A 27,268-nucleotide genomic window follows, 5' to 3' on the forward strand; every position below is an offset into this window, starting at 1 on the left:
GTTTGTTTTTTGTTTTTACTGAAAAAATTACATGGTACATTAACATTTGTTATTGTTACACCAATATGATGTACACGTTTTGTAACTCCCAAAATATAATCGAAACTTTCTAGTATGTAATATGTAATATATAATCTAATATGTAAAAGGTATCCGTATACGACATGCAGTTATATAGTATAACTGGTGTAATGTGGCATTTGGTGTGTGCTGTCAAATTGATTAATCGTTATTAATTGCGTCTAACATAAAAGTTTGAATAATTGTTAAAATATAATTGTTAAAGCAAAACTGCTGTTCAGAATTCCACATTTTAAACATTCGGTTGCTGTTGTTTAGTGTAAAGCGACACAGCAACAATTCGGGGGCTTTTATTTTGAAAAAGACACCGGAAGTCCACACAGTATTTCCGGTGACTCCATCTAAGAAGCGATAGCAAAATTCGCCAGGAGTGTTCGCTATCCTAGGGCTGATATCCGCCTACCTGTCAGCGGATCCCTCGATCACTTACTGGGTGTAATTGCTAGATCACTGGGAGGAATTAAAACTCTCAATTTAAAGATTCATCGGATATCTGGAGACGCGCGTGTCGAAGTGGTAGTGGCCAATTAAAGCCATCCATCGATATCGCTAGCTTAGCGCCGTTATCCAGAGGGAACGGGTTTAAAGTGAAGCTGCTGAACCGCTGTAATGACTATTATAATAAACAGTGATGATCAAACGCTATTCGCACTCCGAGATAATCAATCAATTCGGCTGTTTCACGTTGTTTATGTTCCGTTTAACCGCATAGCTACATTCGGTGGGCTCGACAGGTATTGTTTTTAATTTTATTTAACGTTACAAACGGACACATCTGATTAGGCTGGTCATGAAATCCTTACTTTAGTTTTTTTTAATAAACTGGCGGTCCATCAGAAAACAAACCGGTTTCTGCACCGTTTCGGACGCTCTCTGCTTTTTGCTTTGGCTTTTAGTGGCGCGAGCGTCAGCGCGAGGTCATGCGCGCCGCCGCTGAGCAGCTGTCAATCACAATTGCTCGCGAGAGATCGCATTGAAGCGGCTTGCTACAGTGTTTTAGGGTACCACAATACTTTCTGCAGTGTTTCACGACTGAGACGGTCGACTTGCGGTCGTTTGGAGAGTCTCGTAGTTGTAGGTGGAGGGAAGAAGGCGTATCGACTGGCCAAGCCCGCCATGCCCGGTCCGGTGAGCAGTAAAGCACGGGTGTATGCTGATGCCAACACTGTGAAGAGCAAGGAATACTGGGACTATGAAGCACATGTGCCTAGCTGGAGGTACAGAGATGATAGTGTGAATGCAATTTTGGAAAAAGTTAGGGATGCACGATATATCGGTTTCGGCCGATATTATGTTAATCGTTATCGGCCCGATAAAATTTGGCCGATATATTAAAGCCGATAAATAATTAAGCTAAAACACTTAATTTGCGCACTGTTCACCATCATGGTTTTGAATTGCTTTAAATATGATTGGAATCACTTCAAAAAAGGAAAATACAGCAAAGTGCAACATGTGCAGCGCAAGTCTGTCATATCGGTTACATAAAAACTATGATGAGAACATTATAATTGTGTGCTTGTGACATGGCTTTTAATGGTGAGACTTTTGTTTTTGTAATCAGGCTCTCTAAAATTAAATCAAAATTTGGATTTAGATTTATCCGCCTATATATCGTTTGTTAGATCTAAAGAATTATCCGTTATCGGTATCGGCCAAAATTTTAATATCAGTGCATCCCTAGAAAAGTACTGTGGTGTTACTGTTGCATGGTACTTGATTGACTACCATGTTCGTGTACCATAGTACATGCAGTTCATGGTTTTATTACCACAGCCAGGGCTGTCACTTGAATGTATTTAGTCAGTATTCTTGATATCAAGAATTACATTTCTAGTAAAAACAATAATTCTTGATATCTATAATTGTATTTTCACTAGTGAAATGTCACCATAGGCTGCTATTCAAATTCAATTGTTGATATCAAAATTTGATTTCTTACTAGTTGAAATTCCGATTTCACATTTCAGAAATATAATTCTTACTAGTAGAAATCTTTAGATATCAATAATTACGTGGCTACTAGTGAAAATGTCTGTTCTTATTAACAATTGAATTGCTACAAGGAAAAAGTTTAATTTTTTATATCAATAGTTTCATTTGTCACTAGTCAAATTACCCTCCTAATTATTGATATCAGAAATAACTATTGTAACATGTTGAAATACATTTACAGATATCAAAAGAATTAACATTTCAACTGAAAATTTAGTTCTTGATATTAGGAGTTTATATTTTTACTATTAACAACAAAGTAATTGTTTATATCAAAAATTATTTTTACCTGTAAGAATTGTATTTCTGATTTGTGAAACTGGAATTTGAACTAGTAAGAATTAAATCAATTCTTGATATCAACAATTGAATTTGAATGGCAGCCTATGGTGACATTTAACTAGTGAAAATACAATTACAGATTTCAAGAATTATAGTTTTTATGAGTTGAAATTGAATTCTTGATATCAAAATGGCTATTCTTACTAGTAAGAATCCCATTCCTAAAATATCAAGAATTAACATTTTAGCAAGTGAAAATTGAATTGTTCATATTAATCCTGGGAATGATTCAAAGTAAAATGGCTTGCCATGAATGTGGTACGTCATGGTGTTACCCCACAGTGCTTGTTTAAAATGTTTTCATGCTTGTGTAAGTCATTTGCACAGTTTTATTGATATGTTGCTTACTCTGATTCAGCAATCAGGATGACTACCAGCTTGTACGGAAGCTCGGAAGAGGCAAATACAGTGAAGTGTTCGAGGCCATCAACATCAACAGCAACGACAGAGTAGTTGTTAAAATACTGAAGGTAAGAACGCCTGCTCTCTCATCATGTGACGGTCTGAACATCATTATACATTATATACTCATCCTCAAGTTGTTCCAAACAACATCTATTTTTCTCCATCTATTGGAATTGTGTAATTAACACACATGCATAAAGCACTTCAAATATAAACAAAGTCAAATGTGTTTGCTTGGCAAACAAAAACCTTTAACGTTTGTTTTTGTGGGGCAAACATGCATAGCTGAGTTTACACTATTTATGTGCTTTATGTATTTGAATATGTGAATAAAATACTATATTAAGTCTATTCTTCATTTAAAACGATCAGCCCCACAGTGGGAAATGAAACCATATCCGTACGGGCTGAGCCGGATCAGAACGGTAGAAAAGGATTGGCTTTTGATTAGATTGAAAATGTTGAATACATAGAATTTCAGTGGATGGACAAAAATGATGAGAGAATTATTAAAAATATCTTCATTTGTTTCATAGATGAGCAAAATAAATTTTTGGGAATTGTTATTTTTGTGTGTGCTAACCCTTAAATTTGTATTCTTTACGTTTGCAGCCTGTTAAGAAGAAGAAGATTAAGCGTGAGATAAAAATTCTGGAGAACTTACGAGGAGGAACCAACATCATTCGTCTTGTAGACACAGTGAAGGACCCTGTGGTAAATTTGGCTATTTCTGTATATGCAACTCTTTTCTACAGAGTTCTGTTTTTGCTAAATTAGTCCCAACTGTATACTGTTTTTGAATCATTTTAATAAATATATATAATATTATCAGCAGGCCCACACAGAAACTGTGTCTAGAAATTTCAATACAATCAAATTTTGTGACGCGATTCACAAAGCGTTTTATTAACCCTCTGTTCTTGCTCGTGTGGCGGTCAAAAATGACGATTTCAATGAAATTAATGTACTATATTTGTAGTGCGATAATGTTTTTCATTTGACATTTTGTATTTTTAGGGGATTTTATGGTACTAAATTATATTTACGGAAAATGCATGATCCATTTATGACCTGTTAACTACTTTTGAGCAACTTAAACTGTCGTAAATCAAAGGAATAAATCTAAACAAGTCCAAATTTGAGGTTATCTCAAAAAATGAGCTTTCAGTAAGATTTTTTTTTGTGCGCAGTACCAAATGTTTCCACTAGACGAAATTTGTTTTCCATTCATTTCCAATGCGGCCGACCACAAACAATACAACGTGACTGTTTTTTTCAGGACCTTTTAACCTTTTCGAATCATGTCCATGATTTTTTTCACATAGCAAGTGCCAAAAAGTTTTGTACCTTTCCGATGAAGTAAAACAATTCTAAAAACCCAAAACATACAACGAACAGCACCAGAGGGTTAAATATTTGGGCAAATTCATAAGGCTTTTATGTACCAGTAAGAGTTGAGTATTCTCAGCTCTTTTTAACACATTAGGAGTATTATTTTTGCTCTATACTATGTCATTTTGTAGTATAAACTGTGAGTCGTGTGTTAACGTTGAAAATTCCAAAAAGAAAATAAGCTCATACTAGACGATAGAGGTACATAGTGCATAATGTATAGTGTGTGGGATGCAACTGTTGTATGATCCATTCCAGAATCGGCAGTCCAATCATAATATTAGTGTTGATTCATGTCAAAGTGCTTAATCAAGGAAACCAACAGGCGGTGTCTATTTTTGAGTCTATGCGTTCCAGCTTAAATTTGCATTGGTTATACATTTTTTTTATCCTGTTTAAGTGATTTATTTTTTTTATTTTTCTTTATTTTTTTTCTTTCTGTTTTGGTATTCCACAGTCTAGAACGCCAGCCCTTGTGTTTGAGTACATCAATAACACGGATTTCAAGGTACCACTTTCAATTACTAAAACTATCAAACTTGTTAAACTGAGGATTTTTAACAACAAAAATTGGTCAGCTGAGCCACTTTGACCTGAAATAGTTGCTTGATGTTCTCACTGAGACTTTTAAGTTAATATTGCAAGAATTTAACAACACATTCACTGTTCTCTGATGTCAGTTAAAGGTCACATGACATGTGGGTAAACAAATAAAATAGTAAGTTTGATAGTTATTTATAAATATATAGTAATTATAAATTTGTGTAGTTTAATTACCGTATTTTCTGGAAAATAAGTAGCACCGGGATAAAATTGCAGTGTTAAGGAAAAATATATAAACAATATTTATTATAAATGCCAAGCCTGAACAAATTTACGAAACAAAAGTTCAGGCCAACAGACTTTGTGTGCCTGATTAGCTTTAGTCGTCTTCTGCTTTAGCAAATTTGACGATTTAAAACTGTGGGGAAACGCAGCTTGATCAAAACAATCATACTAAAAATACTTTTGAGTTGAGTGTGTGCTTGAAAGTTATGCTAATGTTACTCTGTGCGTTCGTTCAGTGGCTGCTATGAGGCACTTGTTGAACATCGCAGTAAGCTAGATTGATATCAGAATATCATATTAATAAAAGCTGGATGACTCGTGTTGCTCAATGGCATGCAACTCATTTTAAAACCTTGTATGGTGAAGAAAATGCTGTATTACTGTTACTACAAATAAAGCTCTTTCTGATTATCTTGTTAGCGACAAAATTGTGTTTTTGGGTACAGACATGTTACTCGTGGTAAACCAATAAAACAAGAAATTCCAATAATAAGACTGACTGAGTTGAGCTATGTAACAATGATTCGTTTTCTGTCGATAAATTTATCCATCCGTCTAAATGGGCCATTTAATGTCTCACATGATCTTGTTCTGCTTTTTTAGGATCTCTATCAGAGACTAACAGACTTTGATATCCGGTTTTACTTGTATGAACTTCTCAAGGTGAGCATGCTGAAATAAGATTACTCTTTCATGTGTTTTCAACAGGAGAGTGTGTTACGCGTGTGCTTTGTCTCTTTGCAGGCACTGGACTACTCTCATAGCATGGGCATCATGCATCGGGATGTCAAACCCCACAATGTCATGATAGACCACCAAATGAGAAAGGTGAAGTCAGAGACCAGCATTGTGGATTTGCTTTTGAATGTGTTGATCAGTGTTGGTGACCTGTTGTGTCTTTTTATTTGTACGTGGTGTAGTTGCGGCTTATAGATTGGGGTCTTGCTGAGTTCTACCACCCTGCACAGGATTATAACGTTAGGGTCGCCTCAAGATCATATAAGGGACCAGAGCTGCTGGTTGACTATCAGGTATGTTGTGTGTTTCGCTATATCAAATACTTAAAGTCCCCCTGTAGTCAATAATTCTATCCCTTAAAACCATAGACTGTAAAAAAATATGGACGTAGTGTCCGTGACGTCACCCGTAGGTTTCTGAAGACCGTTTTTGAAGCCTAAAGTGGGCGTGGCCGACCGTCGCCATCTTGGCAGCGCGTCACTCCCGAATTTATTTATTTTTACAGTCAGACGATTAGATGAGGTAAGGTGACGGCTAACAAACAGCAGACAAACGGCTAATGATGACTAATGACCACAGCAGTGGGAATCCACCTGTCACTCAAAAGTAGACACCCTTAATTATGCAGAAATTTAAGGCTTAATATAATGTAAACGGATGAGTTATAAAAAAATTCACCCCCTCACAGTTCTCATGAAGTGCAAAATTAGCTGTAGAGACCAAAGCCACTTTTTGCACCAGGCTGTTAATTGTTTTTTGTTTTTTTCTGCTGTAAAGTTGGGCATTTTAACATGGGGGAGATACAGATTTGACTCACTTTTGCAGCCAGCCTCAAGTGGCCAGTTGATGAATTGCCGTTTAAAGGTGCAGTGTGTGATTTTTAGCGGCATCTAGTGGTGAGATTTGCGAATTGCAAACAGTCAGTCACTCAAGGCCAATCCTTCAAATTGCAAACTCGAATGAGAAGCTAGGGTGGCCGACGTAGGATCGGAAGATGTCGTCGTCTGAGTCAGCAGAGAGTAGCAAGTCAAGCAATGAGGTTTCTTTATATTATATTATATTTTATATTAAATTATATTTACTTAATTATTCAGTAAAACCACGTTATTGCGATTATTTTTACTTGTTCATCATTGTGTTAGTCTTTTATTCACTGACTTTACCATAGCCTGTTTCCATGCTAGTTAGTATAAGATAAGAGCTATGGATAAGAGCATCAAAGCAGCTAGGTAAGGGGAAATAGCTAACGTTACGATGTCCGAGGCGTCGTTCAGACAGCATGTTTTTCTCCACGTTTGCAGAGTCAGGGACAACCTGAGTATTCTGCTGCGTCTTTTTCTGCTGCTTCTCATTCAAGTTAGTGACGAAACGCGCTCTGTAGCGCTGTTTGTTCGCTGTCGGCTACGGTAGAAACATGACGTCACGATATGTCGACCTTCATAGAAGGGGGTGCCCGCGGTTATGTAGATATAAAGGACTCATGCTAAGGTAATACAAACATAACGGTTCATTAAGTAAGGTCTTTATACACCACTGAAAACATAGTTATGGATCTTATATTGCATTTCTGTCAATAGATCCTCAGAAATATCACACATTGCACCTTTAATTCACTTCCGTGTTGGTTTCAAAAGAGAGACAGGGAGGTTGCCGCTTGCTTAAAACTCATCTTTGATCACCAAAATGACATATTTAGACGTTTTTTTCCTTGAAAACAATCGTCATACCTTAAAATAGCTTGAATGTAACTTGACACCCTTGCCTCATTTAGTATGCATGGTTCTATGAATATGCAAATGAGCCCCACCTCCACTCACTCACTCACTCACTCAGCTCAGAGATCCACTGGTTGACGATCACACGTTGATCTGATTGGTTACAAGGTAGTTTGTGACGTCAGAAACACCAGCGATTTCAAAGCGCGTTTTTGAGACTGTCTTTGGTTCACTGCAGTTTTAAGGAGAAAATACTCAGCAATGGTGTCGACTTATGAATTTACACATGGTTTGTCTTAAAGCATATTAAAAACACCACATAGACATATAAACAACATTAAAAACTTGATTTTCACCACAGGGGGGCTTTAAGAATTACAAAGATGGTGCACTCATATTCTCCTCACTCATACTATGAATGGGAGAAAGTGCAACATGCAATATATTCCCACATTACCATCAGACGTTGCAGTTAAATCTCCATGATTTGCAGATGTATGACTACAGTCTGGACATGTGGAGCTTGGGCTGTATGTTAGCCAGTATGATCTTCCAGAAAGAGCCATTTTTCCATGGTCAAGACAACTATGACCAGGTATGACTTATCATTCTTCTGTGAATACTATTGCAGTATGTAGTCTTAAAATATACAATATGCTAACAGAATAATCTTTGCTGCAGTTGGTCAGAATTGCCAAGGTTCTGGGAACAGAAGAGCTGTTCAGCTACCTGAACAAGTATCGCATCGAGCTGGACACGCGCTTCAAAGATCTGCTTGGACAGTGAGTCTGTTAGTTATCTAGATTGGCCACATTTTGAGTTAGTGATGCACATATAGAAATTTAGATTTCTGTCATAACCACTCATTTAGCTGCTATGATCAGTAATCAGTCGGATGGCTGAACTAAACAGAAAAAAATCTGTTTACACACAAAAGCTCCAGTCTAGATTTTGATTAAGAGCAACACATAATGTTTAATTTAAAGGTTTGTTCACACATTAGCTGAAAACTATGGAAGCTTGTTTCCGCTACAGAATAAAAAAAATAAAAAAGGTAATCGTGACTTTTTATCTCGCAATTCAATTCTCAGCTCTATGGACACTAAGGCTCAGTTTCTCATTTATAATCGATCTTCATTTTGATGAAGCTTGTTTCCGATACAGAATAAAACCTATTAAAAGATAATTGAGAGTTTTTATCTCACAATTGCGCGTTTACATCTCAGAATTGCGTGATGTAAAGTCGCAATTGCGTGTTATAAAGTCAGAATTGTGAGAGATGAACTCGCAATTCTGAGGAAAATTGGACTTTATAACTCGCAATTGAGTTTATACCTCACGATTCTGAGAAATAAACTCACAATTCTGACTTCTTTTTCTTGCAGTTGCGACTTTATATCATGCAATTCTGAGATGTTAACTCGCAATTGTGAGATAAAAACTCTCAATTATCTTTTAATAAGTTTTATTCTGTGACGGAAACAAGCTTCCAAGCTTCATCAAAATGAAGATCGATTATAAACGACAAGCTGAGCCCTAGTGTCCATAGAGCTGACATGGTTATAAGTTGTAGCTTATCCATGTTTGTGTGCTAGTTTTGACCCGTACGCTGTCGAAGCGTCACCGTTTTGGTCCGTGATTTCGCACATCCATGCATTTATTTGGCCAAATATTTTCAGATGTCATCCCCAATGGCAGATTGATATACACACAGCTATATATTTTCTATATTGACTTTTAATTGCTAGACTGTTTTAATTTTGTAATCGTCTACATTTTCAGGCAGACACGCAAGCGCTGGGAGAACTTTGTTCAGCCCGAGAATCAGCACTTGGTGAGCCCAGAAGCTCTGGATTTGCTGGATAAACTCCTGCGTTATGATCATCAACAGAGATTGACTGCCCAAGAAGCCATGGAGCACCCCTACTTTTGTGAGCCAACTTACTTTCTTCACTATGATTTATGAAGTTAATATGTGTTTATATAGATGCACCTGTTGATGGAAATAAATGCTGTGATGTTTTTCCCATCAAGAGGTGCATACATTTTTGTTCAAGATCTTGTATTGTCAATGCAAGAGTCCAGCACTCTGTAAAGTCTCCTCCAGAACATCCCAAAGACTCTCAATGAATTTAAGGAGCCGATTCATGTGTGGAAATGACTCTTCATGCTCCTCACAACCATTCTTTCACAGTTTGAGCCTGATGAATCTTGACATTATCATCCTGGAATATGGTTGTGATGTTCTTCATACATGGTTGTTTAAGAAATGAAAAGCTACACACTTCATCAATTAGGGTTAGAAGAACTGCTGCCAAACATATAGAAACATAATCACTGCAATAATAATCCAATCATAGACTCTTAAGCATTATTTAAATCCAAACAGACACTTTTGTTTTGGCCGGTCAGTGTATATAATCCTGGATCAAGTGAAAACACACATTGAAAACCACTAGGAAATTGTTTTTTCTGCATTTATTAGTCATATTAATCATATTGAGACCATTTTTTAACATGCTACCAGCATATAAGGGTTGGACAATGAAAGTGAAACATCTGGATTTAGACCACAATGATTTATTAGTATGTTGTAGGGCCTCCTTTTACAGCATCATTTCATCTTGGGAATGACAGATACAAGTCCTTCAACAGTGGCCAGAAGGATTTTGAGCCGTTCTTCTTCCAGAACAGCAGCCAAGTCATTACGTAATGCTGATGGGGGAACGTTTTCTGACTCACTCCTCCAAAATCCCCCAAAGCGGCTCAATAATATTCAGATCTGGTGACTGTGCAAGTCCATGGGAGATGTTCAACTTCACTTTCATGTTCATCAAACCATTCTGATACATGTCTTGCTGTGTATTGGTGCATTATCATGCTGGTACACGACACTCCCTTCAGGGTACAATGTTTGAACCGTAAGCTGCACATGGTTCTCCAGAACGGTTCAGTAATCCTCGGCATTGACACGACCAAGCAAAATAGGGATCTCATGAAACCTCCAACAGTGTTTCATTTTCATTGTCCAACCGCTGTATATCACCTATATATCCCTAGTTTCAGTGTTGTAGTCTCCTAAAGATGTTGACGTTCTTCTGTAGATCCTGTGCTGAAGGGACAGCCTCTGTCAAACTCAGAAGGCGCTCTGGCAATAAGCAGCTCGACCACAACATGATGGGCTAAAAGCAGGTAAGAATGATGTAACATCCAGTTAGGGGTGTGCGATATTGAGACAAAATGATATCTCGAAATATTCAGAGATTTTCTTAATAATTGGACGATATATTGCTGAGTGTGTTTATTGTGTTGGTACCTTGGCAGGTTTAGGACTGCTGTGGAAATCTGACTCCATATTCTGTGTGGTGGTCAGTTCATAGCAGTGACAGAAATCATCTTTTCCGATAGGTTTAAATTGATTTTTACCTTTAGAAAGCCATTTATAACCTAATTAAATGGATGCATCATCTTTTGTGTCAAATTCTTACATTTAATCAATAAATTAAATTAGAATAATAAGACACCATTGAGCTGTTACAATCAAATGAAATCAGTATCAACAAAATGTATCTTTGTAATACAGAGGAAACACAGAATGTGCATCTGAAGTGGCATTTAGATGCATTTACATACAGTTTAATACAGATCAGAGGGACATTAATTAATTTACACATGCATAAATAATGTTTGGATGTTTTAAACATTTTAAATATTGAATATTGATATTTTGAAATGAAATATACTTTAAATGTGAAATTAAAACTGCCAGTAGGTGGCATTGTCTTTTGAGATTCATTCAAGCTTCTGATTCGTTCAGGAACGAAGCATTGTAGTGAGTCATTGAATCATTCATTCAAACGATTCGTTCATTCAGTAATGAAACAGCCGTGTGTTGCTCAGAGATGCAAATCAGTCCTGTGGTTTTGTTTGGAACTATTTTCGTTGGCAAAATGGAGAAAAAAACAGGCAATGTTGTGTCTAAAAAGTAAGTCGCTTAATTTTAAATTATTGGTTATTGAAATGTTGTATAAAACCAATATCACATTTGTGATCTTCGTGTTATACTGATTGACTGTATTAAATTATTTAAATCTAAAATCCTTATCTTGAATATTGAGGGAATTAAAAATGCATTTTAATAGACTAAATCACGTAGTGTACGCATACGCCAGGTGTGTTTTTGTGAAGTGTCGATAATATCAGATCACTCATCGTTAAAACATGATATTATCGTACACTATAAATATCGCACACCCCTACATCTTATCTAAAATGTTTTTTTTTTGTTTTTTTTACTGATATCATTCATTAATTTAGAATCTTTCTTCTAGGAAAACCTTTTTACCTCAACATGTCGTGCAGAGACATGCTGCCTTTCAGGTGTGAAGCTTCAGTTTACTGGAGCAAGAAGTTATTAAGCAACACAAGACTTGTACAGAATGAACACAATGGGCTCTAGTCCTTCTCCTACATTCACTTTGTATTAGTGCTGCTTGCCATCGTTAACTAGGTACCAAACTGGTGTTTTTGTTTTTTCCCTATTTTCCCCCCCTTTTGAGTTGGACATCTCCATTTCTTTTTTGGAACAACACTGAATTAAGCTATAATGTTATGAGAGGGAAAGAATGCCTGCTCTTTCCCCATGATTCTCAGGCTGTAGATGATTGATGAAGGCTCCCGATCCTGGTTGCATTATGTTCTGGAAGATTGTGTTGTTCAATGACTTGCCCTGCTGATATGAGCTCAGATTATAAACTATAGTATTGTCGGGTATGGAGGCTTTACTGCAATTTATTGAAAATAAGATATATTAAATGAAACTGTTTTTAATCAGTCTGACCTGTTTTTTATTTTACCCACCATCATAACTTTGTCATCATCAGCTGTGAATGATAACGTGAAAGGCAGTTATTCTCTATTTCAGTGTCAGTGTTTCTGAACTCCCTGAAACGCATCTATTGTAGTCTTGAGTTTTCTTCCGGAAACAAACACGTCACAATATTCCTCATTTAAATATTTAATACGCAGAATAAAGGGGCGGGGCCTGGTTAAGTTAGTAGTGTGTTGAAACTGGTGGTTATGGTGAGGGGCGGGACAATTCCCAAACACACTCAAAGCGCTCGACCAATCACAACACACTGATCCAGCCGACCAATCAGAGCACAGTGTGCTTTTCAGAAGGAGGGGCTTGATAGAGGAACTAAACAGGGGTGTGTTTCCCGAAAGCATTGTTAGCCAACTATGGTCGCAAGTTCCATCATTATCAGCATTTTTAAAACGAGTCAATGTTTCCTGAAAAAATTGTTCCAACGAACATTCACAAACAACATCGCCAAGTTGTGTGATTGGAACGAAAGCTCTCGACCTGTGGTTAGAAGCAGAGTTTGTTGTTTGCATGACATGTGGACATTCATTAAAATATATATAATTTATTTCGAATACATATAAATGTAATTTATGTATTTTAGTTTGTCAAGAGATTTAAAGCACAGTTTTTGAAGAATACGTACATGCTCTAGTACAAGCATATTATTGAATCTGGAAATAAAGTGACTGGAAAAAAAAGTGAGAAATAGTCCTCAGATGCATTAATTCTCAAACATCACAAACTACCTTGTAACCAATCAGATCAACGTGTGATCGTCAACGAGTGGATCTCTGAGCTGAGTGAGTGAGTGGAGGCGGGGCCCATTTGCATATTCATAGAACAGTGTATACTAAATGAGGCAAGGGTGTAGTTACATTCGAGCTATTTTAAGGCATGAAGAATTTTTTTGAGATTTAAGAGATAAAATTGACTACAGGGGGACTTACAGAAATTACTCCACCACCTGCGTGACAACATTAACCAACGTGGTTGAATGACAAATTTACGACTAGGATTTTGGGAAACAGTCGTGACTATCGAGCTGATTTCTTCAATGACGCATCGTACGATGGTAATTCAGCAGCGAGTTACGTCGTCATACGGGAAATGCATCCCGGAGCATTACTGGGAAGAGCTGAACAATGTCAAATATATAAAATATATATTTTTTAACATTCAAGCATGAATACCTATTCCAGTAGAGCTCAAAAACTAAATCAAGACTTTGTAAAAGGGCTTATCTTTAATATAGTGAAAAACTGAATATGTTGTACTTAAAATTCAGCACTCAATGATTCTAGGGTCTTCAGTGTATAATTTTAATAAGATAACAGCAACTTATTGTGAAATGTGCAATATTCGTGCAGTACTGACAATGATAATAAATACAAATGGATATGTAATTTCAAGCATATAACATGACACGACACATGAGTTTTGAACCCAAATAAGGCACATCCACATGACCTCCTACTTTTCTTCCTGAGTCCGTCACAATCTTAACATGCACAGTGAGGAAGCTGGCCAGCTGGACTGCGTTACACAGGTACGAAAGGCTGAGGTTACCTACGAAGGTGTCACGTCACATTAGCACGGGTAATGAAGACCACCAAGGGTGCTCTCAGAAGAACACTGATTATCTGTAGATACAATAGTAGCACTTCATAAGGCCTGATTAGAAACAAAAAAGTGACAAAAGAGGCCATTCCTGTTTATTCATAAGAGATTGTGGAACTGGTGACCTTATGAAGCTCCGCCCCTTTTTCAGCGCTGCGCTCGTTGTCTTCCAGTTTGTAATTCCACAGCGTGAAGGTAAGATCTTACAAAATTTATGAATGAACCGCTCGTTTTTTTTAAATCTTCCCTCTCTATTGACATTCGTGACATCTGCTTCAAACATTACAATACCCATGATAACTTTCCTTAACTCTACAATAAGTAAATCCACTTCACCAGCTAATTACTCTTCAACGGCGATGCCAGAGAAATATTTCCACAAAAACGTAAGTTCAAAGACAAAATTCTAAAAATCTTGTTTCTCTGGCGCATAAGGTCTATAGGCCTACTAAGTTGAAAAAATGCATTTGCTATGCATGTAAAGCTAATACCACAGACATTCAGTGCTTAACGTGAATACAAGAAGCAAATAATAAATACATAAATAATAGAGAAACTAAAAAGGAATTCACTAGTAGAAGAACCTCAATGAAGTGCTCATAGGTTCACGAGTGAATTCCTATATAAATACTGTCAGGGTGGATTATATGATTAAGTGCTGATATAGTTCCGCCTTGTGTGTAATATAAACACTAGCTAGCATGATGGAATATGCCCATTACATTATAAATGCCATTAAAATGCTACATGACCATCTTTCAGCTTCTCACGAGTATGACGGAGTTCGGAGTGGAATACTAGTGTATATTAAAACAATATGCAATGCAATAGATGTTGCGTCCGATGATCTCTGCATTGTATGTTTTTAAATCGGCACATAACATCCCATTGAAATAATTAGGACTTTTAGCAGTTGCATTATCCTATTCTGTTCAGTCTGATCAACTAATGAATCAAGAAAGAAACGACGGTTCCGTCATAACACTGAAAACCGGGTCAAGTCAAGCCCATTGCGTTACAGTACTGACTGTATACTGCACATTTTAGCATAATGTACTTCATCCTTCATGTACAGTATTCCATGCATTCAGAAAATTTGCATACTGTGCACAGTAGAGCTGCACGATTAATCGTTAAAAGATCTCGATTCAAACACCTGATTCGGCTATGTCTATTAAACCTTTGACGGTATCCGCACAGTATCATTATTCCTGTTTTACAATAATTAAAATGATCACAGATAAATGTTTATAGGTCGGATATAAACACTGATGCTGATGGTAGCGATCAAAATCAGTAACTTGACGCTTCAAATAAAAATTGTTTCGTTACATCGTTACACCAGTAGGTGGCGACAAGTGACTGTTAAAAAATGCGTTTGTCATTGAATCATTCATTCAAGAGATTCGTTCAAAAACACTGAATCATCCAGAAATGAAACAAGTGAGTGAGTCATTGACTCATTCACTCAACCTGATTAAAAATTAAAAAATGTATTTATAATTAACTGCATTCTAGTAAATTACGTAGTTTTTTATAGTTGTCTATTCAGAATCGTGGGAGAATCGTAATCTCTATTTTAAACAAATAATTGTGAATATCAATTTATCCAGAATCATGCAGATCTAGTGCACAGTATACTACAAAAATAGTGAGTATGGTAGTACGCTATTCCGAACATACCGTCGGTTTGCAAGAATCCAAACATGTCTTTCATGCCTGAGATTCATGTTGTTTTTACAAAACAGACAATCATTGTATTTGTAAACAGACTTGCTGAGTAATATGGCATTTGATGTAGCAAATTACTACATCAATCATTGGACACAACCATGCTGTATGTAATACTTTTTTATGGATGATCATCATGAATTACGTTTTCATGATAAACCATCCAAGATTATATCAATTGTACGTTTTAAAAATCCCAGTTTTGCAGACACTTTTTTTTTTTTTTGGCCTGGGAAAACCTGAAAAAATGGTTTGGTGGTTTGTAAATGGTGTCCGATCAAGATCTTCATGGAATGAGCTCTTGAAGCTCCGCGTCACTCAGTTCATTCACTGTGACAATGTGGTCGAGGTGTTGAAGATAGCGCTCTTCATCCTGCATGAAGTGAGGAATCCTGGTTCTCTTTAGTACGGCCAAATGCCGAAGTCTCTCCACATCTTCATAGGAAACCTAAAAACAGGAATTACAGAAAGTGGTATGAGTACACATTCTTAAAGGGATAGTTGGAATATTGCATTTAAACAGTTAGCATTTATAGGACCTGCCTTTCCAAGAGCGGTTAATATCTTAAAATCAATGTTCCTCCTGTGGCGTAAAATCCTTAAAATTCCATCAAGGTAGACCTGATCTTTACTAAAGCAACCTGTACACACACATATGCAAAAACATATTAGTTACAAATATAGAGAGGCAATATGAAACCAGAGAGTAAAGTTTGACACACACACACAAAAAAAATGTGCATGGTTTATTACATTGCTACCATGTTTTTAACATGTTGATAACGGTTTAGGATGTTACTAGCATGTTAGATGTCTATCTACATATCAATAGATAGATAGACAGACCTATAGATAAATAGACAGACTGATAGATAGAGACATGGGCGTCGGAACCATTGTATATGGGTGGGACAGGACCCACCCACTTTTTAAGATCAATGATATTATACCCACTCACTTTTACCGTCTCTAATTCAGCGCATTTGTCTGTTCGCTTTTCAGAGCGCCGTCAGTCAAATCCATTCCACTTGAGGAATTAAAATTAATAAATTAAACTCCATTTCCGCTGAATCGCTACATTATTTTTCTCAACGAGCCGCAACTGACGAAAGTAACCGCCCGTTGTACCTTTCCATTCAAATATTGCGTTGCAAACATCAATAACAGCTTTAAGTTGTCATTGCTGGCAAATTACCGTATTAGCGGGATAATCCACGGATAGCTGTGAATTTAATGCACGACGTGGAGGCAAAGAACCACCCGACGTTAAGTGGAGTTTAGTTTACTTAATTAAAAGGCACCAGAATGAAATGGTATTTACTCCAGTAACATTTTTCTGGGGGAGGACCCACCTACTTTTTTTTTTCTTCCGACGCCAATGGATAGAGACTGATAGATAGATAGATGGATAGATAGATAGATAGACAGATAGACCTATAGACAGACAGACAGACTGATAGATAGATAGATCAATAGATAGATAGACAGATAGATTGGCACAGTCAGAAAGACAGACCGATAGATAGATAGATAGACTGATAGATAGATAGATAGATAGATAGACTGATAGATAGATAGATCAATAGATAGATAGATAGATAGATAGACTGATAGATAGATAGATCAATAGATAGATAGATAGATAGATAGATAGATAGATAGATAGATAGATCAATAGATAGATAGATAGATAGATAGATAGATAGATAGATAGATAGTTAGACAGACAGACTGATAGATAGATCAATAGATAGATAGATAGATAGACCTATAGACAGACCGATAGATGGATGGATAGACAGTAGACTCAGAATAGTAATACAAAGTTTAAATAGTAGATCATAATGTTTGCTTTCTCGAGCAATAATCTTGCATTTCACACATCTCTGCTCAGTTCTATTCTTGGCGATCATCTCACCTGGTTTTGAGGTATCAGTCTGTCCTCGTTTGGCGCGCAGGCAGTATTCCCAGCGAACAGCGGGATCTTGGACGAAGCGAGCGATGTGTCTGAACAGTTGGCTGAAGCTCATGCTAGTGGCGTGATGTACAGTGTAGTACAGCAGCGCGGCGCGCCACAAGAAGGGCTGTTTCCGTAGCAACACACTGTGGAGACTCGCGAGACCCTCTTCGGTGGGATTCGCTGGTTTCAGTCCAAACTGCTTTCTCCCGACAGAAGTGGCCCACGGCTGCAAGCTGTTATTCACACCCCGCAAGTAATGTGTGCCTGCGAAGGAGAGGCATACAATCGCTGGACCACAAAACCAGTCACATGGGTACATTTTTTTAAATTGAGATTTATACATCATCTGAAAGCTGAATAAATAATCTTTCCATTGATGTGTGGTTTGTTAGGACAATATTTGTCAGAGATATGACTATTTGAAAATCTGGAATCTGAGGGTGCAAAAAAATCAAAACATTGAGAAAATCTCCTTTAAAGTTGTTCATTTATGTTGGCGATTGTGCTGCATTCACTCACAAAAATAAATGTTTTATATATTTACAGTAGGAAATTTACAAAATATCTTCATGGAACATGATCTTTACTTTAATATCGTAATGATTTTTGGCATAAAAGAAAAATCGATAATTTTGACCCATTCAATGTATTGTTGGCTATTGCCACAAATATACCCGTGCGACATGTGACTGGTTTTGTGATCCAGGGTCACATATGATTAACACTGAAAAATGATCAATTACCAACTAGATCCTACTAGAAGAATGTCAATACAATATTACAAAACAACAACAAAATAAAGTGTTTTAGTCAGTCCAAACCAGCTGTGACCCAACAGAAACAAGCGTTGTCCGTCTAAACCGAAGGCTAAAATGCTGCGCAATGTGACAAAATGAAGCCGATTAGAACTGATATTTCATATACTATATATTGCTGCTGTTATGGAGAATTTTTGTTGGTCAAAACCTGGAAATGAGTTGAGTTTTAGCACTTCTGGTTCATTTTGACAGCAAATTTTGATTTAGTTTTCGTCATATTTTAGTAATCTGAATTGCTTTAGTTTTAGTCGACTAAAATCAAACGAGTTCGGTTAAATTGTAGCCTAACTCCTGTGACATATAACACGTCATTATTTATCTTAAAATTAAATAAAGCCACTTCCCATAAAGAAAAAAAACATGTTTTATTTATTATTTTGTTATCTTATTTTTAATTAATGATATATGCATTCTTTATGACAACTTGCATACAACATTATTCATTCTTTCATGCAGACATATTTATTTGCATACATCTCATATAGATTAATTCTTATTAAAGCTGATCAATTAAATTATGAATCAATCGCCGATTAATCGTAAGCATCCCTAGTTAAAGCAAGACCAAAGAACTTTTCCTCTTCGTTCCCCTACAGGTTGGAAGCAGAATTGTCAAGTACCGCTGTCGTAAATAATTTAGCCTACCATCGCACGCTCACTGTTTATCCTTTAGAATGAACGATGTCCACAGACATGTATGTTACATGATTTTATGAAAGTATGATGTATTGCGACATCATAAACGAAGAAAAACTAAATAATGACTATTGTAACGCTGGCCGTAAAGCAAGTCAAATTTGTAGTTTTCTTATGTCTCATTCGAACTACAGAAACGCGACCCGATCTGGCAAAAACTTACATAGTGCGGTTATAGCAGATATAGGGCCGCAAAGCGAATGCAGAAGTGCCTTTCACCCTGTTACGACTTGATGAACCCATTTTGGAAACATTACCGTTAGGAAAAAAATCATCTTTAGTGTTGCTTTAAAGGTATGCGACCGCGGTGTAATTTGTTTATAGCCTGTTGTTTACAAAACATGTAAGAATCTTTTTGATGGGATTTTTTTTTTCTGTTGCAATAATCCAAAAGCCAGTCGAAAAACCCAATTAGGATTTTGTCAAGGGAACCAAGATGATGCTAAATTCTGTGATGGCCGACACAAATATACACCATCACTGCAGCTCTTAATTATAGTGTAGTGTTTACATGAACGCTAAACATGATCGGGTTGATGTGCGCGTTTATATGTCACAAGATTCAAATCGGAATATGTTTTTTTGACATGCGCACACTGCACGAATATACAGAGTTTCCTGCTGTTTGTGCATAATAACTATTCTCCTACATTGGTTCTTTATTTGTTTTAAACAGCAGACTTGATATTTATCCATTTGGAGACAATGCGCATATGAACCGTTGTGCCGCTGCTTATATTTATCACGCAGTAAAAATGCCCAAAACCAGTCGTCTGTGGATGAGAATCCGAAACAAGGACTGGTGGGACGTTGTCCTGCTCCACTTCACAGTCTCTGAGGGAAATGAGAATTTTCCCGAATGACGGGATACTAATTAATACGACACTTTATTCAACAGGAAGAACGGCTCGTTCCGCGCATCATACGTCATTACGCTAGTTTAACGTCATTGCACATGCGCAGTCCTTTCAGTTTCGGTTTTCAATCCGATCAAGTGTTTACATGTTCTCTCGATTGGATTAGAAAAGGAATAAACCACCCCCTTTTAATCCGATCGAGATGTCGTTCGGATCGAGCTCAATCTGATCGATTAAGGTGTTTACATGAAGGTTTTTCAGTCCAATTGAGCCGTCAATCCAATTTCTAACGGATTATTTGGATGCATGTAAACTAGGGCTGCACGATATTAAAGAAAATGCGATATGCGATAACTCATTAAAAAATGCGATACGATAATGCTTGAAGTGTGTAAAATAAACTTACATTATCTTTAAAATATATTTAAAGTTATATAACCTACATATGTGTTTCACATTCTTTTTGTGACAAGAAAACATCCATACAACTTCTGACAGTGAACATCAGTGTTTTACTGTCGCATAAGAAGTGTTATTTTAACATCAGTGTAAACCACAGGGTTCAGGTTATCCTACATTAGGGTTATTTTACAACACAAACTGAATAATCAAATGTAAAAATAAAACACTGCTTAGTTTTCACTGTATGAATTAAATATATACTGATTCTTATTAAAGCTACAAAAGTTATTAAGCCGAGAGCAGCGAGTGATTTTCTCTGTCTTTTGCTCATGACCCCAGTTATTGTAAGCCGTTGCGATATGCATTTGTGATATTTTGATCATTTCGATATATTGTGCAGCCCTAATGTAAACATAGCCGATGTGGTCGGGACTACCTAAAATGAAATGACTGACAACATGTCCTGTTGTTCGTCACAGTCAGACTGGTTAGTACATGACTTTCACAGTCAGTTTAGGTTAAAGTTCATACCAATCTCATGTCTAAGCATGCCCTCAAGCCAGTGCTGGCGTGCTCCTGACAAGTTAATAGTTAGTGTTGGTCGACAACTCTCCACCATCATTACCGCCTGGGACAGAAGCTCATCGGAGAGACTTACAACCACCTGTGGACAGAATCTGACATTACTATTACTGTTATTTGGCAGGACGCTAATACACAAGCACGTATTCTCAAATGATATCCACACACCTCACCGACACAGCCCTCCTTCTGTAGGTACTTGCGTGTGGCGGCCCACACTTGACTCTTCGGTAGCAAGTTTCCCCCTGTGACCTCTTCGAAGTTTTCATAGGTCTCATACTTCCTCAACACACACTCCATAATCCCAACTGCCTAGAAAAAGGCATGAGGTAAGACCAATGGCAATAGTTTAAAGACTCAACCAGCATTATGGCTGCGTTCCAAAACCTAGCAAGCTGCCAACATATGCAACATTTTAAGGCATAATTGTGCTTAGAAGAAGAAACGCATTCTTTTGAACGGTAAATTCAATTTTGAGAAAAAATAATTTTTTGAACGGTACGCAAATTTACAGCCTATTTTCACCACTAAACTACTGTATTATTTATGCATTATGGTTTTGTACTGTTGCAGGCAATGCATTGTGGGCTAGTCTAGTGCATTTGAAGCAATATGAAAGCAGATCACCAAAATTAAACAGCATATAAATCAAAACTGCCTAATGTTACTGAATGAAATGTCGACCCAGGACGAGCTACAGGAGCTTTGGGATCCACTGCATCTGTGTTTTGATTATCGTTCTGAATCTGAACTTTTTTCATGAAACTTGCATTCAAATGTTGATAAAAAAAGAATGCATGAAGCTAGAATAAAAGTAGAGAATCTATTCTATCTTCTGATATATGCATGTTCAGATATTCATACCACAAAATATTCTGGCGGCCATGAAACTTTTGTGAAAATGATCAAAAATGCTGCCGCTGGCGGGGAAAGAGTTAATTTTCAACCTATTTTGGGGTTCCCTTTTTGACCCAGGGCTGCGTAACCAAAATGAACCAAATTGGTTTATCTTTAATCCACCTTTTTTTTTTAGAGTGTATTGTAAACTGAAATAATTCCATTGTCCACAGTCCGACAAGTTGTGTAGTGAATCTAGTGAAACATGAAACTCGTGTGACCAACTTGAGTGAAATCTGGGAACATATTCATCTTCACGCAAAACTCCCAAACACACATGGATTCCTATTGAAATGAATGGCGCATTAGAAGGCAATTGACCCTTCGCTAAGCCACGTCCGAAAACCGCCACAGACCTATCGTGACTTAGCAACCGTAACTAGGTGCGGGAGGTCTGGCAAGCTTTCGAGCGAGGGAAACATGGCGAAGCGCTGTGCGTATGAATTGTGCAAATCTGATACCCGGTATCCTAAAAGTTTGGATGGGGGGGGGTGGAATTTTTTCCCTTCCCGAAACTTAAAACCCAAGGGGAGAAATGCCTGGCGTGGATCAAGCAGTGTGGGACGCAGGATTAACAAAAACACCTATGTTTGCTCCACGACGTGGAGATATAAGCGGGAGAATGTTATCATTGCAAGGTGGTCAGGCTAATGTCCTGTGTTTATTCCACAATACTTATGGATAAGCTGTTTAATTTATAATTATTAGATTATTTTCAAATTTCACTTCCCCTGCTGTGCATGAACATAGCTGTTCCTCAATTTGTGTGTGACCATTTGAATGGTCAGCGTATGAGCGCTTGCGCTTGAGACCTATAGGCTTTAGCTTCAATTTTGATTAAATTATTCTCTAATCGGTTGCATATTATGTTGTGGATATATCCCTCACACGCATACTGCAGTCCCTTTTGTCTTGCTCTCTCAGATATTTCACCTGTTCGCCCAAAATTATTAATTATCTCCTTGGGAATGTCTGACACCGGTGCATTCATACTGTAATAGACGTGCCAGGCGCGAAAGCTTGTCAGGCGTAGCAACAGTAACTAAGGAGGGCGGGGCTTAGCGAAGGGTCAATTGCTTACGGAGGCAGTTGACAGTAAGGCGGCTCACTAGTTTTTGGAACAGATACCAATTAGTGTTATTTAGACTTAAAATATATACCTGGGACAGAAAGAGACCAGAGCCCTCTCTGTACTTCTCCAAAACACTGATGGGCTCTGGAGGGGCATATTCAAACTGAGGCTCATACTGATAGTCAGACTGAAAAAAGGTCTGACGCTCCTGTTCCAGGTTTGTGGGACGAAGAGCCACAAGGAGGCACGGCCCACGAGGTGTTGAAGGCGAAGGAAGGGGTCCTATACCCCTGGCAATATGTGGCAAAGAGGTCGCAGGTCTCATTTGACCCCTGCCAGAACGCAAAGGCATCGTGGAGCTCACCGTACATGTGCTCTCACTCCGTCGAAGCCAGTTTCCCGGCCCTAAACTAAGACTTGTCAGGCTTCGCGTGGGTGGAGAAGGGCCACCGCTTCGCCACGGTGGTTGAATCACCTTCCTAACTGGCTGCGCTGCTCTAATTCGCTGTGGTTTTATTTCCAGGCTAAGAGGCCTTCGACACGGTGGCTGTTTGGAAGGTTCCCCAGTTTCTCCTTTATTTCCACCGTCTGTCTTCTGGAGCCTTCGCTGAACCTGGGAGCCGCCGTCCCAAGAGGTACAAGGCTGCGTGTGTGGCCCATTGTGGGCCGATTTGTCTCTTTGGGTGATGCTGCCGGTCCTGGCTCGGACTGGTTTGGGTTTCTCCGTGCTGGGCTCTGGTTCTAACATCTCTGAGGCATTGTTTGCGAGCCCTCCTCCTCCATTAGCCTGCTCCATGCAGTTCTCACCCAGATCCAGCACCATCGCTACATCCACGCCTCCGTCCAGCAATGCTGCACACCTGAAGAAGAAAACATACCTCCATTTTCTGATTTAACAGCATCAAGACTGCAATATAAAAAAACAATGGGTTGTTTCAACCCATGTTTGGGTCAAATATGGACAAACCCAACCATTGGGTTTAAAAATGTAAAGCAATTGTCCATATTTGACCCAAGCATGAGTTGAAACAACCCAGCATTGAGCGGGACAAGCCCCACCCCCAATATACACAACTGCCAAATTTTCTATGTATTGTTATCATTATGATCACCACTGAGATCACTAGCAGAGTTAACACAGCAATTACCATAAAATGACCAGAATGAAGAGAAAAACATACCTCCACTTTCTGATTCAACAGTTTCAAGGCTGCAATCTAAAAAATGTTTGGGTCAAATTTGTACAAACCCAACCAGTGGGTTTAAAAATAGTCCAATTGTCCATATTTGACCCAAACATGATTTGAAACAACCCAGCATTTTTTAGAGTGCAGACATTGTAATCATTATGATCACCACTTTAATGAGATCATTAGCCCCTTTCACACAGCAATTACCATAAAATGACCAGAATGAAGAGAAAAACTTACCTCCATTTCCTGATTCAACAGTATCAAGGCAGGAATCCAGAAAATGCTGGGTTGTTTTAACCCATGTTTGGGTCAAATTTGGACAAACCCAACCATTAGGTTTAAAATGTAAAGCAATTGTCCATATTTGACCCAAGCATGAGTTAAAACAAAGCCTCACCCCCAATATACAAAACTGCCAAATTTTGTATGTATTGTTATCATTATGATCACCACTTTAATGTGATCATTAGCCCCTTTCACACAGCAATTACCATAAAATGACCAGAATGACTGGTAATACACAAACATGTCGTTCACACAAGCAACGGCATTCTGGATTTTTACCGTTAAGAGTAGGGTATCAAGTTTTTAGGCACCCTGACAAGTTCTCGTCAATGTCAGTGAGCCAATGAGCATGCAGCGTGATTGGCTGTGGCGAGGCATCGAGGAAAAACACTATTTTACACCCAGAAACGTGTCACACACGTGAGGCTGTATAGTGTAAGCGTCCCAAACCCCATAGATGGAAAAGATCAAAAGTGTGGCTACATTTCACCAGGCTCGATGCCAACAGCGCGCGATGCAATATTTGCGACAAGATAATTGCTGCCAAGACCGCCAACACGACAAATCCGATGAAGCACTTGACAGTGCACGGAATAAACTTAAAGGTGCATTGTGTAATATTTAGGAGGATCTATTGAAGGAAATCCAATATAATATACATTTTGCGCCGACAAGCCCTAAACGGACAAACTACTACAGAGCGTGTTTCGTCACTATGTTGTTCTTCGTGCAAAGAAGCTAGCTAAAGTCAGCGAATAAAACAATGATGAACAAGTAACAATAATATTTGCAATAACATATCGTTTTACTGAATAATTAAGTAAACATTATTTCTTAATTTATCTTGGTAAAGAAACCTCATTGCTTAACTGGCTACTCACTGCTGTCTCAGACAACGACATCACTTCCTGTCGGCCACCGTAACTTCTGTTGGTTGCACTTCGCAACCTCACCACTAGATGGCGCTAAAAATCACACACTGCACCTTTAAGACCAGAAAGTTGCTCCGTCCTCGACTGCAAGAAGAACTGGAGCGCGTCACAAATGAACCGAAACTCAGCTTATAGGATACTTGCCTGACAGACATGAGAAACAGGGCTATAGAAAGCTTGAAATGTCTACTTTTAAACGAATCAATTCAAATCGAAAACAAATACGCTCTGATTATGTAATCCAAAGGTGTGTGTTCATTCACTTTACTGCGAAGGGTCTATTGTTTCTGCCTAAGTTAATAGGGGTGAGCGGGGCACAAACTAACGCTGACTAGTTGTAACACAAACGTTTTAAAACTTCATAACGAAACTTAGTGTATTTACTAGTTACCATATCAACACTATATAGAGAAAAAAATGCGCCAAAATTAAAAAATATTTGGAAGATATCACTGAACATTTATTTAACCATAGCAAAAGTAAATTTCTTACTTTCTTTATTTTTCATCTCTGTTTTTTGTGTTTATTTAAAATTAGATATTAGAAATCTGATATTATTTTATATCTGTAATTTAACAGTTTGTTAATGCTGATCTAACCAGCAGAAGACACTCGCCGGGTTTCACACTGCGTTACAATGAGCCCCTGTTAGAACTATAATATTGTATTATATTCTATACTTTTATGAATTCTATTGAGAAACCATGAGAAAAAGGTGAATAAAGACTGAGAGTCAATGTTGAGAAATGATTTATCATTATTGTTTTGAACTTTGCTGTATAGCTGTGTTTTGCGGTGTGTTTGTTGTCAAACTCCAAATGACTTTATTTTTAATTGTTAAAAAAATGGCATTATTTTATATGAAAAAGTTAATAATTGTATTTTATTGAGAAAATATTTTAGTTTTTCTTGTGTATTTTTTTATTAGATCAGATACCATTTTAATTTGTCATATGATCATGTTATAATTTAACCCACCTATGGGGCATGTTGTCACATTTCACCTCCACTCTTTCGGGGTAAATCAAGAAAAAAGTATACACTGTTTTGATCAAAACCACATGATTTTACTAGACATGTGTGAAATTAATGTGGGGGGAAATAAATACTCTGAACCCTAAGGGAATTTACACAAACTAAGAAAGTCAAAAAGTGTTAGTTTGTGCCCGCTCTCCCCTACACGATGTTAGCAAACCTCATGATTTATATTATCTTCGAACTGTACATTTCTGGACATTACTTGGACACAGTCACATCTGATAACAAATTACTCTGAATTGTAATGTAGAAACATGCATTTTCTGTATAGCTGCTTTGAAACCATGTGTTTTGTGAAAAGTGCTATACAAATAAATCTGAACTGAACTGAATATTTGATATTCTTGATGCTGATCTGTTTATTTTTAGGATGACAAAAAAACGTTACAACTTTTTTAGGCTGTTCTGCCTCATCAATGTCAAAATGATTGAGATAGTCAATCAAAGTGTAGTTTGATTTCAGCTACACATCTTAATTAAACCTAGTGGGGGAACGTACAACCCAATACAATAAATCAAAATAAACAACTAAACAATTACATATGCAGAAAGCACATGCTTTGTGCTCAAAATGAGCCTAAAATGCTAAATAAGAAGCCTAATTAGGGATAGTAAAGATCAATATCCAAAAGCACAAACATGAATAATATGTTAAAAAAAATTTGGTTACACTTAATGAGTAATATTAATGAACGACATGCACATAATATAGTGTTAGGGTTCGGATTAGGGTGTGTTTATCATGTAATTATGTATAATTTATAGGCTAGTTATTACTACAGTAATGTAACGTGTAATAATGACACTAAAATAAAGTATTAAGTT

The 27,268-nt window shown here is 37.5% G+C and overlaps 2 protein-coding genes across 3 annotated transcripts; one reads left to right on the forward strand and one right to left on the reverse strand.

Annotated features, from left to right (window-relative positions):
- The first annotated feature begins 400 nt into the window (after positions 1 to 400).
- On the forward strand, positions 401 to 26,782 carry csnk2a2a (casein kinase 2, alpha prime polypeptide a). 2 transcript variants are annotated; one of them, XM_084108117.1, is made up of 12 exons: positions 401 to 1,298; positions 2,777 to 2,888; positions 3,436 to 3,537; positions 4,673 to 4,723; positions 5,647 to 5,706; positions 5,788 to 5,871; positions 5,964 to 6,074; positions 7,990 to 8,091; positions 8,178 to 8,278; positions 9,279 to 9,427; positions 10,601 to 10,688; positions 23,519 to 26,782. In XM_084108117.1, exons 1-11 carry the CDS (start codon positions 1,198 to 1,200, stop codon positions 10,672 to 10,674), a joined length of 1,047 nt encoding a protein of 348 aa, XP_083964243.1. In that variant the 5' UTR covers positions 401 to 1,197; the 3' UTR covers positions 10,675 to 10,688; positions 23,519 to 26,782. The 2 variants fall into 2 exon arrangements, with proteins under 2 accessions (XP_083964243.1, XP_083964242.1); XM_084108116.1 differs by lacking the exon at positions 23,519 to 26,782 and adding an exon at positions 11,828 to 12,330.
- On the reverse strand, positions 13,667 to 23,818 carry kiaa0895l (the record flags this gene model as incomplete). The annotated part of the gene is made up of 6 exons (XM_084108115.1): positions 13,667 to 16,159; positions 16,255 to 16,352; positions 17,630 to 17,935; positions 20,976 to 21,108; positions 21,195 to 21,338; positions 23,084 to 23,818. 6 exons carry the CDS (start codon positions 23,816 to 23,818, stop codon positions 15,998 to 16,000), a joined length of 1,578 nt encoding a protein of 525 aa, XP_083964241.1. The 3' UTR covers positions 13,667 to 15,997.
- Positions 26,783 to 27,268: the final 486 nt, after the last annotated feature.

This window comes from Abramis brama (genome assembly GCF_963993115.1).
Source record: "Abramis brama genome assembly, chromosome: 3".
In the NCBI taxonomy this organism is placed as follows: domain Eukaryota; kingdom Metazoa; phylum Chordata; class Actinopteri; order Cypriniformes; family Leuciscidae; genus Abramis; species Abramis brama.

What these genes read in the sequence shown, in the direction of transcription:
- csnk2a2a (XM_084108117.1), top strand. Translation starts at nt 1,198, where the DNA reads ATGCCCGGTCCGGTGAGCAGTAAAGCACGGGTGTATGCTGATGCCAAC. An exon ending in TAGTTGTTAAAATACTGAAG is followed by an intron (nt 2,889 to 3,435) that starts GTAAGAACGCCT and finishes TTACGTTTGCAG; the next exon opens with CCTGTTAAGAAGAAGAAGAT. An exon ending in ACTTGTATGAACTTCTCAAG is followed by an intron (nt 5,707 to 5,787) that starts GTGAGCATGCTG and finishes GTCTCTTTGCAG; the next exon opens with GCACTGGACTACTCTCATAG.